The following is a 19,368-nucleotide window of genomic DNA, read 5'->3' as shown; positions in this document are numbered from 1 at the left end:
TTTGGTGGCTCTAATTGCAGCTGTCGGAAAAACCTCAAATAATATTATGTGGTCTCCATTTTTTCTTTCTTTTTATCATTTATTTGCCCTTATGATTTTGATCTCTCAAGCCTCAAACATGAAACACCAACCAACCATTTTTTTCCCCTTTTGTTTTTCCTGGTTTTTGTAATCTTTCTTGTCACAATTATCCACTCATAAATTCAATTTCTGCATATATGCATATAATTAAGTATTTTTTTCTAAGTTGTCAGAAGAAAACGAACAGTTGTCCGAGTTCTGCCATAGACAGAAGAGGAGTAGCTACCCTACTATATATTGCATGTTGAAGAGACTTGGATAATCATTTGTTGATTATATCATAAACCAAATTTAGTCAGTAATAATTAATCAGTGGTAGCAAGAATTTACAGAAAAGATGAGAGCAGCAGCAGCAAGTGCAAGTGTGACTCCAACGACAAATGCGAGTGCCAGTTTGACGAACAGCAATCACTTCAACTTCACCTCACACCGCAAGATTTACACGTCTCTCCCTATCTCAACAGTGAAGAACAGCCACAAGAAGAGCACATTAGTTGTGGTGAGAGCAATCAAGGACAGGAAGGAGACGGAGACAGAGACAGAGAATATGAAAGAACATAACAAGGAAAGCACAACAAAGCAGCAACCACTGAATTTGGAGGATGTAAACCCTGTTGGACTTGGAAGGAAGTCAAGGCAGATATTCGATGAGGTGTGGAGGAAGTTCTCAGGGTTGGGACAGATATCAAGAACAACACGTGCAGATGACAAGGAAGCTCTTGATGCATTGCTCATCAGGGAAGGTCCCATGTGTGAGTTTGCTATCCCTGGTGCCCAGAACACCACTGTTCTTGTTGTTGGTGCCACCAGTCGCATTGGCCGCATTGTTGTTAGGAAACTTATGCTCAGGGGTTACACTGTTAAGGTCTTTCTTCTCCCTCCCCCTTATTATTGGGGTTAATATTCTTGATTCCTTAATTCTTAGTATATTAATTAATTAATTAATGCAGGCTTTGGTGAGGAAGGCAGATGAGGAAGTTGTGAACATGCTTCCCAGGTCAGTGGAGATCATGATAGGGGATGTGGGAGATCCCTCTACCCTTAAGGCAGCGGTGGTGGGCTGCAACAAAATCATATATTGTGCCACTGCTCGTTCTTCCATCACTGGGGATCTTTTCAGAGTTGATCACCAAGGGGTTTCTAATCTCACCAAAGCCCTTCAGGTAGTGTCTCACATTCATTTTCAGCTGAATCGAACCTCCCTTGTCATGTCTTTGAGTAATTATACATTACAAAATTGCAGGACTACAACAACAAACTAGCTCAACTACGAGCCGGAAAAAGCAGCAAAAGCAAGCTCTTGCTTGCAAAGTTCAAATCCGCAGATTCATTGAATGGCTGGGAAGTTCGTCAAGGAACTTACTTCCAGGATGCAGTTGCTTCGAAGTATGATGCAGGAATGGATGCTAAATTTGAGTTCACCGAGGCCGGAGATGCAGTTTTCTCAGGTGAAATATGTGCTAACATAATTGAGAGAGACAGCATTTACATTGACGTTTAGTAAAGTTTTGTATATACAACTGCTAAATGTTCTATGCATGCTTTCTTTTACTCTGTTATTCATCTCGCCTATAGGGTATGTTTTCACTAGGGGAGGCTATGTTGAATTGTCAAAAAAGCTATCACTTCCTTTGGGTTATACTCTTGACAGGTACGTGATACATAAAGATCAATAGCTCCTTATATCACTAGAAGCTGGATGTTAATAGATTTCCTGTTGGCTTATTCTTTTGCATCCACCTTGAATGCTTATCACACTCCTAAAATAAAATTTTCCTTGGGGTTAGGTATGAAGGTCTAGTGCTCTCTGTTGGTGGAAATGGAAGATCTTATGTTTTGATACTCGAAGCTGGTCCTTCAGCTGACACAACTCAAAGCAAATTGTATTTTGCAAGAATTAGCACCAAAGTAGGATTTTGTAGGGTGAGCATCTCTGATACCTTTCTTTTAGTGCTATGCAGATCCAGATTCCAATTTCTTCTTTTAACAGCTTCTTTTTTGTGTAAATGGCAGGTAAGAGTGCCATTTTCTGCCTTCCGCCCTGTAAAACCAGATGATCTGCCATTGGACCCATTTCTTGTACACACAATGACCATCCGCTTTGAGCCCCGAAGACAGGTTTGTCTATCAGTGAATTGTCATAAAAATACTAAAGAAATATTATGCTGTTTCGTTTTAGAATGAAAAGTAACATTAATATGAGATTTCAGCATTCATTTGCTTTCAATGGTTGTGAGATGATTGGTTTTTTTTATTTGCCTTGGGTCTTTATATCTCAATTCTTATTTGAATTTGGCTTAATTGATTGGGATGAGATGCCACTCATTGTTAAGATTGCCCCAAATTGGGTAAAATACAGTTAAAGCAACTACGTGACAAGATTTAATCACATGAAAATCACTTTTCCATGGAGGAGAATTCTTCATTTTTAAGGTTCCACAATTTCCAATTTTCCATTGTGGTTGTCACTACATAATTTGTTAAGAAGTTGCTTGAGAATTTGGTTTAAAAGCTTAAGTTATAGGTCAGCAGATCCATACATACTTCATGCACGATAAGTACGTGTTGGTAATGTAAGGCATCTTAGCTAGTTATGGCTTCCTTTTCAAGGTAACATGTATTTTCTTGATGTGATTGCTTATCTGTATTACTGTTTGAAGCATTGTTTGTCACTATAATTTGGTTTTTCCATTAGGATTATTTTTTATAGTGAATTTGCTAGTTTGTCTATTTTCTTTCAAGAAATGGAACTTTGCATTTTAGTTTTTCTATTTTTTTTGCGTGAATGAAAAATTGGATTTTCCAGAAAAGATGTGGTCTAAAGGATTTTTTTTATGATGTGCTTTACAAGCATGGACCTTGTGGATTTGCATTTTTGTTTTGGTCCAGCTACGCTGATTCTATTCAATATTCTTGCTACAGAGACCTGTTGAAGCACCTGCAGGAGCGAAGCAAGACCTGAGAAGCTTTAAGCTTATATTGGAATACATAAAAGCTTTACCTGTAAGTGCTCTGCTACTGCTGCTCAAAAAAACATCTAGATAATCTTTTCTGTTCTAAGAGTTATATTTGGAAACTAGAAGTTTTCCTGTTTATTAAGACTATTATGAATGGTATGCAGACTGGGCAAGAAACAGACTTTGTCTTGGTCTCATGTACAGGATTAGGAGTGGAACCCACAAGAAGGGAACAAGTTCTGAAGGCCAAGAGGGTTAGCACCATTTTCTGATTTTGTCCTTTCTTTTTATTTTCTTGCCTAGTCACATTTGTGGTCAAACATTTTCCAGGCCGGGGAAGACTCGCTGAGGAGATCAGGACTTGGATACACAATCATTCGCCCTGGTCCCCTACAGGTAATTATTGTTCTTGTCTACAGAATTCTAACATTAATTAGCCATACAGCAGTGGATGACTGACCTCTTTTAAGATCAACATTAGTGCTTACAAGCATTGCTATTTTTTTTTGTCTTGACTAGCATGGTGTTGATATCCAACAAACTCATATCTTAATAGCATTTGGTTTCTGAGAGGAGAAACTGTTATAGAGTTTGTGACACCAGTATGTCATTGTACATAGAAAGACACAAGTTCAATTGCTGCTTTTCTGTGTTGTAAACTGATCTGAAGAAATCATTTTTGTCAATAGCAGCTTCTAATTAATATCTCCAAGTGTCATTGCAGTCTTTTTTTGATGTCTTGCCTAAAGTTGTCCTAGATAAATATCAATGGACAACTGGTAGTTGTAGATGTAAATTCTTTAATGTATAGTTATTCGAGTTGCTTTATCTCTAGCAAATTAGATGTTTGAATAGTCCAAGCCCAGCCCCAACATGGAAAACATAATGAAAGCTTGCTTTTCGCAGGAGGAGCCAGGTGGTCAACGTGCACTAATATTTGATCAAGGAAATAGGATTTCTCAGGTGAGAACTAATTATTCTTCAGCATAGAAGAGGACATTATTGAACTTAATTCAATATCCTAATATTTTTTTCTTAAATTAGGGAATTAGTTGTGCTGATGTGGCTGATATCTGCGTGAAGGCATTGCACGATTCGACTGCAAGAAACAAGAGCTTTGATGTGGGTAACATTCAGTTTAGGTTTGAGATTAGCTAAAGTTAGATGGAAGACTGAATTTTGATTGTGCAGGTCTGTTACGAATACGTTGCTGAGCAAGGGAGGGAGCTCTATGAACTTGTAAGGAACATACAAATATAATAGCTTTTTAATGCAAAAGAATAAAACTAAAAAGCTATATATATATATATATATATATATATATATATATATATATATATATATATATTCGTAGGCTTGGATAGAATTTAACACACTACAATATGTATTTCTTGTGCAGGTGGCGCATTTACCTGACAAAGCAAACAACTATTTGACACCAGCACTATCTGTTTTGGAGAAGAACACTTGACTGACTATGCTTCATGCAAGGAAATATCATACTCTCTGCTACCGCCCTCGGAGAAAGTTTTTCTTGTTCGTCCTCTGTTTACTTGCAATAAAAACATATTCGTTCTGTTTCCTTTGCTATGATTCGTGTCCATTGTATAGTTTTCATAGCGTATATTGGTGTATAGCCTCGGAAGATATAGTAAACTGTATATTTCAGTGCAAGCTGATGATCTTGATTGAAAAAGAAAAGGCAATGCACAACATGGTTCGTTTGATGGATAGGGTAGACAGTGTACAAAATAAACTTTCCGATCTGAATTTGTGGTGGGAGATCAGGTCTATCTAAAAGTTGCTCCCTGGAAGCATATGCTGTGTTTTGGTATGAAGGAAAAGTTGGCACCGAGATATATTGGGCCCTTCGAAGTGATAGAGAGAATAGGGCCTGTAGCATACAAATTGGCTTTGCCATCGCACTTGGTCAAGATACATAATGTGTTTCATGTATCCATGCTACGTAAAGCAGAAGTTGACCAATCTCGAGTGCTATTACAAGTCCCTATGGAAATTAAAGAGGATTTGTCTAAGAAGGTAAGACCTGTAAAGGTGTTAGACCGGAGTGAAAAGGAGCTTCGGAATAAAAAGATACCAATGATTAAGATCCTATGGAGGAGCTCTCAAATAGAAGAAGAGACCTGGGAAAGGGAATCGGAGATGAGAAGAAAACATCCTGAATTATTTCAATATTGAGGTATGACTTAAATTTCGGGGGCGAAATTTTTAAAGGTGGGGAGAATGTAAACCCCGGTAAAAATATATATATATATATATATATATATATATATATATATATATATATATATAAAAGTCTTGAGAATTGAGTAAATTAATTGATATGACTTGTGCAAGTATGAAATAAAAAAAAATATATCCCAAAAAAAAGAAAAAAAAACATAATTATTTAAAAGTGTAAAATTTTTTTATGTGGTGTAAATTTTTTTATTATTATTATTATTATTATTAATTTTTTTTTTCAAAAAACTTTCGACAGAGTTTCTCTTATAACGGGACTATACCAAGTTATCGACATCTTCATTCCTGTCAAAACTCATATCATAATCATGGTCCAATCATCTTGGACCTCTATCCCAAACAACGCATCACAAAACAAAAACAGGTATTGTCTAATAATCAAGATGCAATTAATAATAATTATATAAAGAAAATGGTAAAACTTAGATTATGAATGTAACACCCCCATTAATTTATCAACCCAACATTCCTAATCATATGAACAACTATGATAGAATACAAATACTTAATTTAAAATAAAGATATTCTTAAGTATGGCATACACATTAATTACATATAAAAGCTTTGTTCTACAAATATAAAGGTTCATTCAACTCTTTTACATTATTCATAATTCTCAAAATACATGTTGATCAAAATAAATAAACAAAAGTAGCATGTATTCAAGCAGGATCTATTCTACTGCTGCGAGGGTCCTGAAAATAAGATTAACATTTTATCAATAAATGCAATGTATCATTTCACTACACACACACACACACACACACACTTTATTATGAAACATTAATATCTTACACCTCCATATTCATTCCATTAAATTTCAATCTTAGCCGTTTCATGGGGTATTGCTCTCTCATTAGGGACACTAAGTTATTCACTTAAGTACCGGTACTAATTTATCCACTAAATTACCGGTACTAATTCACTCTCAATTACCAGGCATTAATTCATCCGTCCAATTACCGGTACTAAATTATCCGCCCAATTACCGGGCATTAATTCACACTTAATTATCAGGCATTAATTCATCCACCTAATTACCAGTACTAATTTATCCACCCAATTACCATGCATTAATTCACTCTCAATTACCGGGCATTAATTCATCCGCCCAATTACCGGTTGATGTAACCATATTATTCGATAGTTTCACTCACATTTAACTAGTGTTTTGCCTATTGTTTTATGTATAAAATGCCTTGATATTCTTTGTTTTATGTTTTGAAGGCACCTTTAGATGAAAGATGCAAAAAGGAGTAAATTGGAGATAATTGGCAGATTTGATGTTCAGTCGATGTTTTGTGCAGAGCGTGAGTTCTAAAAATCGAAACGAAGTGATTCCAGTGGCATTAGAAAGATAACATCCATACCTTTCTGGAAATCTAAGTGAAGAAAAATAAAATGACAAAGAGTATGGAAATCACATCCTTCAAAGTCAAAACTCGCATTCTGCCAGTGTTGACCTTTGTCCATTCAAAATTCAATATCTGGAGATGTTGATATCCAATTGATGCAAACTCAATTGTTTTGGATTCCTGACTCAAATTTGTATAAACGCTCCAAATTGCAGCCAAAAACGATGTCATATGAGGGTGATATGATTTTTCAAAGATGACAGCTAAATTCTGCCAGCAATCAGGTTTCGTGAAGAAACAAATCCAAATTACATCCCGAAGCATCAAAACCGACATCCAAGTTTTAATTTCAGCAATTTAGCTCCTCAAGAACATCAATCCAGAAGGTCAAGGAAGGCAGCCACCAACCTCAAGCCACCAACCAGCTGCCAGCCACCAGCCGCCAGCCGCCAGCCGCCTTCACACTACCACCATCTCTTGATGTTCACACTTGAACTTTGATTTTTCTTACTTGCAATTTGTGTATAAATAGGCAGCTAAGTTCATGATATTAGGAGAGCCAAGAGAGAGGGAGAGGGAGTGCAGTAGAATCAAAGAAAGAAGGGTGGCAGCCATAAGAGAAGAAACACAAACTCTCCCTTCTACAAATCAGAAATCATGTATTCTTTCATCTTTAGGAGTAGTTTTTCAATAGATATGCAAGGCTAAGCTCGTTTTCTTGGTTGCAAGGACGCAAACACCTTCAGATTTCAAGAACTGTGAGATTTATTCTTCTATTTATTTTTGGTTTGTATTATGAATGAGTATGTTTGTTTTCCTATGCATATTTCGTATGATTGTTTATCTTAATTGCTAGAGCGGACTCTAAGTTATTATTGTGAACAATCTATTGCTAAGTTTGATATCAAAACCGGAGTTGTGATATATAAACTTGTGAAGCAACTAAGCTTGGTAATTGTAGCGGAACTACGTTATTAAACTTAGGGAGAACATTCGATCAAAGCAACACAAGCTGACAACTTGGTTGTTAAGATTAATGAATTTATCTAGATCTTAAGGCTGCCATTGGATTAAATCATTAGTGCGGACACTGTGATTATTTGTTGGTTAGGGTTAGTTATACGGCGGATCCGTTAATTAACCAATGTTAAGAAAAGATAAAAAATTCAGAATATAAGCTGAAGTTTCGTTTCAAGGATCGGTTCTGATTTCTGTAGGTGGATGTGTGCTTGCAACCAAGGTTTGTTTTCTTGATATATTTCAGTTTTAATTGATTTTGTTTGTTAGTTTAATTTCTACCATAGTTTAAGATCATTGCAAATCAAACCCCCCCAATTACATAACGTATAGCATAAAAATCTGAACTAAACCTTCCTCGTGGGATCGACCCCTTGCTTGCTCTATACTATCTTGTGTGTTTTAAGCTAGGGTAATTAATTTGTGCGACCGCGACATCGCAACATTAGTTTGAGAATACTAGTTGAATGAGAATTAAATGAAGATGTGATGTTGGTTGTATTGTTGATAACAATTGAATCCCTGGTGGTACAGGGAAAGCTGTGGGGACTGGGCAATTGCACGGAGTGGCAGCTCATGCACCTATTCTAGGTAGGTGACTTGCACCTTCTCTTTTTTATATGCGTTGAATAATAAAATACTTTATCATAAATGTTACCATATTGCGTTAGAACAGATATTAGATCGTCGAATGCTTAAATGTTGACAAATGAATGATTAGCTTCGGCTAATGGCATCCGAATGGATGGCTGGGACCAATGAATGATTAGCTTCGGCTAATGGCATCCGAATGGATGATCGGGACGAACGATTGATTAGCTTTGGCTAATGGCATCCGAAGTGGATGATCGGGGTGAGTGAACAGTTAACCTCAGCAAATGATGCCTTAAGAGGTTAGCCGGATGCTAGGTAATTCGTATGGAATTACCGGATTGATTGTGGCAACCAACATGGGTTAGCTGGATTTCTTGGGTAATTAAGAGAATTACCAGGTTTATTGGTTAACAAGCAAGTTAACCGAATATGGGGTAATTCGTATGGAATTACCGGATTGATTGGCTAACAAAAGAGGTTAGCCGGATGCTAGTTAATTCGTATGGAATGACCAGATTGATTTTGACAACCAGGATGGGTTAGCCAGATTTCTTGGGTAATTAAGAGAATTACCGGGTTTATTGGTTAACGAGGAAGTTAACCGCATATGGGGTAATCCGTATGGAATTACCGGATTGATTGGCTAACAAAAGAGGTTAGCTGGAGGCTGGGTAATTCGTATGGAAATTACTAGATTTATTGGTAACCGAGGAAGGTTAACCAAATGTGTGGGTAATTATATGAAATTACCAGAATTATTGGCAACCGGGATGAGTAGCCGGATAGTTAAGTTTTGAAGAGATTATGTGAATTAATTTATTGAAGTTAGAAGTAGTAAATTCTAAATTTTATGTGTAAAATAATTAAAATATGACTAAGATATTGAGTAAATTAATTAATTTGGTTATTGGGTAGACACAATGACTTGGAGATTGGAGGGGAATTGATAGATAATTGGTTACCATAGTGTTGGTGTCTAAGGATACATAACAATGATACTTAACGCCATAATGACGGTGGCTAAGGGCATAAATTGATACTTAGCACTGTGATGATGGTGACCAAAGTTATGTGAAGGATGCTTAGTGATCGTAGTGTCGATAATTAAGATTGTGTGCGAATGATACTTGGCAACCGTGGTTACAATGCATATGATGTTAATAAGAAAAATGAAAGGGGTTTGGCATGAATGGAAGAATCAAAAGGGCATTGATTAACTATTCCAGGTCGAGAATAGTTAACGATATCAATAGGTCACATTGGTATCGACAACCATTTCTGGTGTGATTAGCTACTCCAGGTAAGGAGGCTAATGATGTCAACGGTTCTTGACATCGACAATTTTGATGGTAAACCAGAAATGAATAAGATTTGATTAACTATTCTAAGGAAGGAATAGTTAATGATACTGATCGGTTGTATTGATATTGACATGTGAATATAATTGATTAGTCTAACCCAATATTAGAAGACTAATGATACTAATGAGATTTATTAGTTTCAGCGATTACCTTTTAACAACAGATTCAGAAAGGAAATATATGGATTAGTCATTCCAAAAGAATGAGATAAGCTAATGATACCAAGAGAGGAATATCTTGGTATTAAGTGAGAATTGATTTATAAGGAGATGGTGTTCGCAAACCGTTGAGTTGTGTTGAGATTTCCAAAATGGAATTATTCTTGGCAAATGAGATAGGATATTAGATGGATATTGGTAATAGATGGAAAATATATGTTGTAAAAGTGGTTTATGCCTAATTTTATATATGAAAAGAAATTCCGTAGAGATTATTGTCTGCCATTGTTATTGCTTGTTACTGTCTTTTATAATTATGTGTACATGTTAATTTCTATTTTCAGGTCCATCAGGGTCGTGTCAAGAGTGATACTAGTTTAGTTTGTCTTTTGCTTTTGACCATGTAAATTATTTGTAAATTAAAAGACTTATCTCCTAAAACTTGAGATGTAATATCAATCCGTAAATCTGAATGTATGCCTTTAATCTAATGGTTGAAACTCTAAGTACCTATTTAACCATGCATGTTTATAGTTGAAATTGAATCTTTCATTTGAACTACATTATATGATGTTATTGAATAAGATGTGTTGTGTTGATGATAATAAGTTGGGTTGGGACCCAAGACGATTGGGTCGTAATTGAGTTATGAGGAGATGTGAGATATTAGAAGTGTAAACAAGGTATATGTCGATAACTTGGGACCTCCCAGTATAGGGGAGACTCTGCCGAAATTTTGGTGGAACCTGTATATCAAAAAAAAAATTACCTGAAAATTTCCAATGTATCGCGAAACAGAATGTAGAAAATCAGGGTTGTTACAGGGGGTGTCATTTAACTCGGCAGAGCAGGCATGGCCTCGTTTCTATACTCAATGAAAATACTAAAAAACTTAAATCGGCTGGTAAGCCTAGTGAAATTGAGCAAGAACTTCCGATCATGTGTATTCTGCATCCATATTATGAAATTGAAATTGGATTAATTCAAGTTGTTTAATGCTGTCTCATGTCTCTAGTCTTTCTTTGCATGACTTTCAGCTAACAAGACACAAAATAGACAAGCGAGATTAATGGTAGTAGGATCAGTGACATCTCCAAGCCACAGAAATTTTGACCGGTGGAAACGACAGGGACACGGGATTGGTGTCCAGAGAGGAACCCCACATCGGTTAGGAGCACCTAGCCAAGCCAACACCATCTTGTATTGTAATTGGAAGTTGTAGAAAAGGAGAATTTGAGACAGCTTGGCTTGGAACTGGGTGGTCTCTTTAATTAGGATGCTTCATCAAATTTTAAAGCCATTAAAAAAAAAAAAAAGCAAACCTAACCGCATGTGCATCAAGATCAGTAGCTAGCTAGTTAACATAAAGCTAATTTATGCCGCAAGTCCAACTGTTTTTAGTAAATCAAGCACTTTACGATATACTCTTGCAGCGGTGGAGCCACGTGAAAACAAAAGGGGGAATTTTCTACTTAACTTTTTTTTAATATTTTTTATATTAAAATATTAATATATTAGTTTAGTGAATTATTCTTATACGAAAGGAAAATTATTATTGTTTATTAATGTTGACTCATATATATATATATAAAAAGTGCAGCTCATTGCCTCAATTTTTTTCCTTTTTTCCTTTTTTTTTTATCTTTCCTTGACTAACAAAGAGTATTTTTTGTTCTTTTCATGAGCTGTCGTTCCATATCTCTTCCATATGCAAATTTCTCATCAAGTATAATAAAGCAATTAATCTTTTTTGCTTTTTGCTTTATACTTTAGATAAATTTTCTTCATCTTTTCTATTTGTTTTATTGTCTAATTTTAGTTTTATTCTTTTATAATTAGATATTAAAAACATTAGGGTTTATAATAATTTAGGAGTTTTGATATGAATATGTTCAAAATAAATATTTAAATATGCTAATTTAATCTATTAAGTGTTTCTTTTCTTATTATAAAGGAATAAATTAATATTCATGCAAAACCACTATTCTTGGCATCTCTTGCATTGACAGAGTAGTTTATTAAAATTTATTTTCACATGATTTGTTTGTTACTAAAATATCAAGTAGAAAGCATGGTTTTTAAGCATTATTCCTCTTACACATACACTAGGCATTGTTCCTCAATTAAATATCTAGAAATGATTAAGTATAATTTAATCAACATACTTATTATATGCATAAGATATGAATTGAAATAGGTTTTGATTTTGATGAATTGATGTGTATTTTGCTATGAATTTCATATGAAAGATTTAGAATTATTGTGTAACTCAACTAACTTTTGTTTAACAGTGAATTATTGTGTAGTTGTGTTAATTAATATGTAGACATTAATGATGATAAAAAAATCCAACAGGTTTGTTGTAACCCAATTTTGGATCCACCAAGATTTTCTCAAATGTTATTTTATTTCTATTATTATTTATAAAAATCCAAAAAAATTAAGAAAAAGGAAAATTCAAAAATATATTTTTCTCGAGTCAACTGCATCTTTCCATAAGAACCGATTCCACCGGGTCAATACAGGTCAAACCATGTCGGCCAAGTAAAAAATGAGTTTTCGGGTCAAAACCGTCATTTTCGGTCAAAACCGAGTCCACCGAGTCAATACGGGTCAAACCATGTCGACCAGGGTAAAAAATGAGTTTCAGGCCGTTTTCGGGTCAAAACCGTCATTTCTGGTCAAAACCGAGTTCATCAGGTCAATACGGGTCAAACCATGTCGACCAGGGTAAAAAAATGAGTTTCAGGTCATTTTGGGTCAAAACTGTTATTTTCGGTCATTAAAATTGATTTTTAGCGGTTGAGACGGGCTTTTTCTAATACTGAATTGAGTTTTTAATTTTACCTATATAAATATATATTATTATACATAATAAAAAATAAAAATAAAATAAAATAAAAATTTTTGTCAAAGAAGCAGGTGCACCGAAAGCAAGTGATTCATTTTTTCTTCAAAGAAAATCGGTGGTGATTTGAACGTACCTGTCATTGGCTATAAATAGCCAGTGAGTGCGCCAGGAGGAAAAAGAAAAAAAAAAGAAAAGAATTGCAAACACTATTCACGTTTTTTTACTATTTCTTCATGCGAATAAGATATTGATTTTTATTAAAAACAATATGGAAAATACCAAATATATCCCGACACATCTCAGCCCTTGAAATATTCCAAGATTTGATCCCGTTGCGCCACGTCATCCGGTGTACCGATCTTTCGGTGCACCGCGCCACACCAGATCAAAGATCCGCTCATCCAGACCGTCCGATCAACCTGCAGATCTAGCCAATCACAGCCATCCGATCGTTTCATCCGAGATCCAACGGTGCACAGTGTTCAGCGGTACCGGTGTACCATACACGCGTTCATACCGTAGCATAATCTCGGACTCTCTCTCTCCTCTCGTCGGCGACGCGCTCTCTCTCATCCGATCTCCACTTTCCGGCCGTCTCCAGCCTCCGCACCACCACAGAAAGGTTTCTCCCCTGCTGTAAAGAAAAACCCCGGTGGTTTTCATCGTTTTCGCCGCCTCATCTGGCCGGAAAAAGACCGCGATTGTCGTCGTCCACCGAAGCTTCAAACCGACGATTCTCCCTCGTCAGCCATCAACGGCCGTCGAGACCACCGCCATCAGAATCCTCGCCCTCAGATCTACCAGAAGCAACCATTTTTTGGTCGGAAATCTCGCCAGAAAGTTTCACCTCCTCCAACAGTAACCGCGCGTGGGCCACACGCGCCGCCAGTGGCATTTTTGTAAATTTTGGAGAAATCCAAGGGTATTTCATTATTTTGCCTATACAGTGGCACATAGGTAATTTTTCGGGGTTTCTACTGGTATTTTTGATATTTTTTATATATAAATGCTTGTAAATTTTCTTGCATGTTGTAAAAAATACAAAAACCAAAGTCGACACGTCTCTTTTTTTAAAAGGACCGATGTCAAAAATATAAATACCAAATATGGCTTATGTCCATTATTTTTTTGGTAACCCAGACGTAATTCTCCTTTTTAGGGTTGAAACGTCATATTTTAGACAAGTCTCCTAATTTTTAGGGACTGATGTCATTTTTAACGCGTCTCCTATTTTTAGGAACCGACGTTAACCATTTGAAAAAAAACAAATTACCAATAAACCCAAAATATAATGGATTATATCCATTATTTCTTTTGGTAACCCAGACGTAACTCTCATTTTTAGGGATAAACGTCAATATTTTAGACGAGTCTCCTAATTTTTAGGGACTGATGTCATTTTTAACGTGTCTTCTATTTTTAGGGACCGACGTTAATCATTTAAAAAAAATTGCAAATAAACCCAAAATATAATAGCATTTGAATCAAATAAAAAACACACAAGTAAGGGTAACCTTTCTTTTGAAAGGATGTTTTAAGGGTGGTGTCTACCTTCCCTTAATCATAACTAACCCCGTACCCGAATCTCTGGGACCAATGTCTAATTTGGGATTTCTAGTTCCCTCAAATTACTAGATGGCGACTCCAATAAAATCTTTATTTCCCCAATCGAGAAAAAAACCCTTTTTGTTAAATAAACAAAAAAACGGGAGCCGTCGCCCGACATCGTGTATCGACAGAATGGCGACTCCGCTGGGGACTTAGGGTTGAGTCAACTGCTTGTGTTTGCTTTTCATTTGCTCTTTCTTATCGCTATTTATTTTTGGGCACTTATTTTATTTGCATTATTTATTTTATGCTATATCTACTGTGATTCTTTTCAATTTTTCATTTCATCACATACATATATATTATTTATTTGTGTATTCACACACTTCACTGTGAACCCATAAAAGCTCTGGACCCGAGCTCGTCCTTTTTAAGATTAGAAAAGAGAGATTCAAGTGGCAAGTGTGACTTATGTCCACTGATGCTCATTTGGACTTTTGCTTGGATTGTAACTCACCCTATGCAACTAGTACTGTGGAGTCTTTCTCCCCTACTCATGTTGTATAAGGTTAAGAGGCCGATTACTTCACGAGTAATTCGGGCAATCTAAGAACCGGAGAATATCTTTAAGGATAGACTAAACTGAGCCAAACCTTATGAGCTAGATCCTATCAAGTATGATATACCCATTAGGACACGAACAAATGTCAATGCATGAACATACATGTTCATATACATTTCATGTGCTCATTAAATCTCCACCGATCCTTACAGGAAGTGTGAGATGGAAAAATCCATTACTATTGAGGAATTTTTGACCAGATCAGAATTGAGCCAGCATGATGAAGGGGATTGTTTGCCATCAGAATTTAAGTCTCAGTTGTCAGAGCATGTTAAATTAGATGATAGACCACTTGGTACAGGACAACTGCTAGACTGCTGGGAAAAGTTATCCTCTCATGATCAAATCACTTTTCAGAAACAATATGGGGATCTATCATATTTACTGAAGATTAGGGTCCAACATGCTTGTTTTCAGGCCATGATAGGGTTTTGAGATCCAGAATATCGGTGCTTCACATTTGATACTGTGGATATGACTCCTACTATCGAGGAGTATGAATCCCTGCTAAATTGTCCCAAGTCAGAAAAGGTGTACTTTTACACACCTATAGAGCATGCACTTTCTAACTTTGCTTGGATTACCCAGACAGACTGTCAACTAGCAAAATCACATGCTACTAAGCAAATAGTCAGGGCTGGTTTTGGAACGTATTAGAAGCCATATTCAAGAGGAGATTACATGATGAAAGCAATGAGATTTGATTGAGAATTTTGGCCTTAGGCATATATGGTTTTGTTCTTTTCCCATCTGCTGAGGGAATGATCGATTTTGAGGCTGTCAATGTATTTAAAAATGTGGTGACCCTTAAAATTAACGGCTACAACAATATTGGCAGAAACTTTCTCATCCTTGAATTATTGTAGAAAAGCCGGAATGGGTCGTTTAAGATGTTGTTTGCAATTATTGTTTGTCTGGACTATGAGTCATATGATTGAGGGGAAGATTTCAGGTTTGGTTGGCACCCCATGGCATCTTTATTCTCAGCTGGAGAATTTTGCTGAAAAACACTTGCATGAAGTAGGAAGAACCACATGGGAATCAATGTTTCTAAGTTTAAGAAAATCTCAATTTCATTGGAGGAGTCGATACTCTTACTTCAAATCTTATCTGGCATATTGTGGTGAGTATCCATGGGTCCCGTTGATAGAAGCCTGCTGCTGTATTAGTTGTTGTTCTAACATGGTTTTACGACAATTTGGATTTGAGCTATAACACCCCACCTCACTAGCAAAATATTGTTCGTTTTGGGCCTCCCAGTCTACCCATGTCCAGGGCTTCCACCCAGGTCCCCCTGACGGGTTTGTTCTTGGCAGCCACGCATGACCTGAAAACGCTTCTTTCAGAGTAGTGCAGCACACTCACCCTGTCAGATACTGTCCCTTCTAGGCCCCCCGGTCCACCCATTCCTAAGGCTTCCACCCAGGTCCCCCTCAGGGTTTTAAACGCGTCTTACTAGTCAAGATGAGCATGCACTTATAAGGCCCTAGCTCTTGACGTTCGCTTCCGATGTGGGATCTAACATGAGCAGTTTATTCCAAGGACTACCGAACTCACAACATTTTATGAAGATTTCAAGACCTCAAAGAAATTATTGGAGTCAGTGAATAAGGCATGGAAACATCCTGGTAGGGTTACTTCTGCTAAGAGAGTAGAAGGAAAAACAACTAAAGGATATCCAATAAAAATCAAATTTCTCCCCCCAAATCGGTTCAAGTTCCTGTAGGTTTGGAGTCCTCAGTGAGAACTTTCTTAAGAGAATCTGATCTGGTCTATTCCTCGTCATAAGGAAACCTTGCAACAAATAACAAGCATGCATAAAACATATGGCATTTTGCATCCATTTGTGCATTTCATTCATTTATCAAGCATGCACACGTTTGAAACATACGTTCCCCTACCTGAGGTCTAATGGACTGATGAAGATGGAAAATCAAGACAGGGGTTAGCTAGAGGCTCGTTATCAAAAGGAAGTTGAGAGCAGTAAAGGTGAAGTAGCTCAACTCATAAATTTGTTTGAATAAGTGTTGAGCTTCAAGAATGGAAAGGGAACGTCTGCACAGTCTCTTGCATGGAACACTACTTGTCCACGTTCCATTGAAGTTGTACCTCTCTTTTTTCATCATGAACAATGACAACAATGCCTTCAGTCATCAACTAATGACAACCTTTGTTCTCATTCAACTGCACTGATAGTCGTTCAAAGCCTTCGCATATTCCAAGAGCACATAATAGCCGCTAGCTTTCTGTTCCTGGTGCATTGGCCTTCTTTCCAGACATCTCTATTGTGAACACCATTCCGGTCCAGCAGCATCGGATGCTGATCTAAGAAAAACAAGAGCAAACATTGCAACTTTAACAAAGTAGAATTCCTACTATAGGTGTTTGTTTGATGTACTGCCAGTGAGGAATCGAAGAGGAGATAAAAAGGTTTTCAGATTCATCAGTTTCTCTTCCAGTTGAGACAACGCATGATTCCACACGTTGGCAGTGGTGGTGCTGCATGTTTCTGTGCGCTACCAAGATTACCTGGCTGTTGGAAAGTTTCTACCAATCCACAAATAACCACAACAACATGGAAAGATTGACATGATGTTGTGAGGATTGTCGAAAGAATTGAACAAGCTACAAAGAGGGGAATGATTGAAGATTCTGCCAAGGATTCTAGAACAATAATGAGAGATGAATCAAGGGATGACTCTAACGATGGGAAGCCCTAATTATGTGGTCCAACCAGGTCTCACTGTAGCATCAACTACTCAAATGTCTTTGCCAAGATTGACATATCTCGACCACTCAAGTTTGTCCACCAGCATCTGTTAGACTCCGGACTTATTGTACTGACTCTGTCAAATCCCATACAACCATCGTTTTCTAGGTGGTATAATCCAGAAAAGAGATTTGAATATCATTGGGGGATTTTGTGCCATTCAGTTGAACAGTTGCAAGAATTTCAAGAATCAAGTTGAGTTTGTGCAAAATGACGTCATCGGCCATATTGTCACCTCAACATCCTCAGATTGACAAGTGATCAAAATGCTTGGCAAAACACAGATATCGCCAGAAAAGCTGATCCAAGAAGAGTGTTAAACTGTTGATCCTTTTAGTTATGAGTTTTGTCATTCTGCATTTTATTTTGGGATCACATCTCATCTTTTAACGAAACGTGTCTTTTCTTTGTCCCTTTGTTGTTCTGAAAGCATGAGATTTTTCTTTCAAAGGTTATTTTGACAAAATATTTTGATCAAACTCCAACATGCGTTTAAGATTAGTCAATCCTGAAGATTAAAATTATGTTGCTTGAATGACTCAATGCTTACTGAAATGACATGAGGTGACCAAGAAAATTTTGAGCTCACACATGAAATTGAACCACACACCATGTAGCTATGTTTTAGCAGTATGCATAATGACACGTAGTGGATTCATTAGTTATGGACTCATGAATTATGATTCGTACAAGTCTAAATCATTACATTGGATGAGATCAAAATTTATCGGTTCTAACCGACCTTGCTTGAAATGAGAAAAAGGTCATTTTTGTTTCATCCTTTCACAATTCTTGAAATATATATCCCTTGCAGTCCCATTTTGAGCTGATAGAATATTTCTTTCATAAAAAACCCTGACTAGGATCACACCCCACACTGGGGGCAATGAGAATCTTTTCCTAGAAAAGACAAAGACAATGTTAGAGTCGATGGACAAAGGGAAGGCTTAGAACAAAAGTCCAACGATTGAGAAATGGCTAGAAGAAGAAAGCCAAAGATTGATAAAGACACAACAAATGCCAAAAGTTAACCCGAAAAAAATCAAGTGTGATGTCTTTTGGTATGTCTATGATAACGCCTTTACAATCTTCAAAAGATTAGATTGGCTATTCATCAAAGAAAAGTTAGATTTGCGTTATGACCTATGTTAAACAAATTTTGATTTTTGAGATTAACAAGGTTATATGTCACTGTCTCTACAAAGACAACGTGAGGAAAAGAGATTGATGAGTAATTGATGGTGATCCTAGGTTCTTGAAACCCTCAAACACCTTTTGAGCTTGTGAAATTCCTTTCTTTCATAGCCAGGAACCATAGCCTACATTACGTGCTTTAGAAAGTCCTTTTTAATCAAGTAAGCAATCTGAACCGATAAATGGCGATCTCAAAACTTGAAGAGTTGTTTCATACAGGTCGTGACTTCATGAATCAAGCTACTGATTATTATGCATGCTGATAAAATTGTTGCTAAGAAAAAGAAACAATCTTTCTTGATAAAGCCTCAAGTTTTGACTCGGGTACCTTGTTTTCTTGAAATTCATAAAAGGTCACCTCATCACAGACAAACAAAAGATATACCTAAAATTAGAGTTTAAAATGGATACAAAGAACCATGGAAAAAGCCATTTTAATCTTACAACGAGTCAATTTTTTTTCTCTCTCAAAAGTACAAGACAAGCAAAGGACTACATTGAATAGCGTGTGTTGGATCTTTAATCAATAAAGCTTGATTTCCAAAAATACTTTCAAAAATTAACATCTCTCTGATTTCATTTCAACAATCATACTTGA

General features: G+C 36.5%; 1 protein-coding gene across 1 annotated transcript; it reads left to right on the top strand.

Moving 5' to 3' along the window:
- Positions 1 to 79: 79 nt before the first annotated feature.
- On the top strand, positions 80 to 4,765 carry LOC18104727 (protein HIGH CHLOROPHYLL FLUORESCENCE PHENOTYPE 173, chloroplastic). The gene is made up of 13 exons (XM_024584895.2): positions 80 to 946; positions 1,032 to 1,244; positions 1,325 to 1,529; positions 1,657 to 1,732; positions 1,869 to 2,004; positions 2,095 to 2,199; positions 3,004 to 3,084; positions 3,203 to 3,292; positions 3,369 to 3,434; positions 3,945 to 4,001; positions 4,083 to 4,160; positions 4,230 to 4,277; positions 4,438 to 4,765. Exons 1-13 carry the CDS (start codon positions 419 to 421, stop codon positions 4,507 to 4,509), a joined length of 1,755 nt encoding a protein of 584 aa, XP_024440663.1. The 5' UTR covers positions 80 to 418; the 3' UTR covers positions 4,510 to 4,765.
- Positions 4,766 to 19,368: the final 14,603 nt, after the last annotated feature.

The sequence above is a fragment of the Populus trichocarpa genome, chromosome 14 (assembly GCF_000002775.5).
Source record: "Populus trichocarpa isolate Nisqually-1 chromosome 14, P.trichocarpa_v4.1, whole genome shotgun sequence".
NCBI lineage: Eukaryota > Viridiplantae > Streptophyta > Magnoliopsida > Malpighiales > Salicaceae > Populus > Populus trichocarpa.
This window is presented reverse-complemented; position numbering and strand designations above follow the sequence as displayed.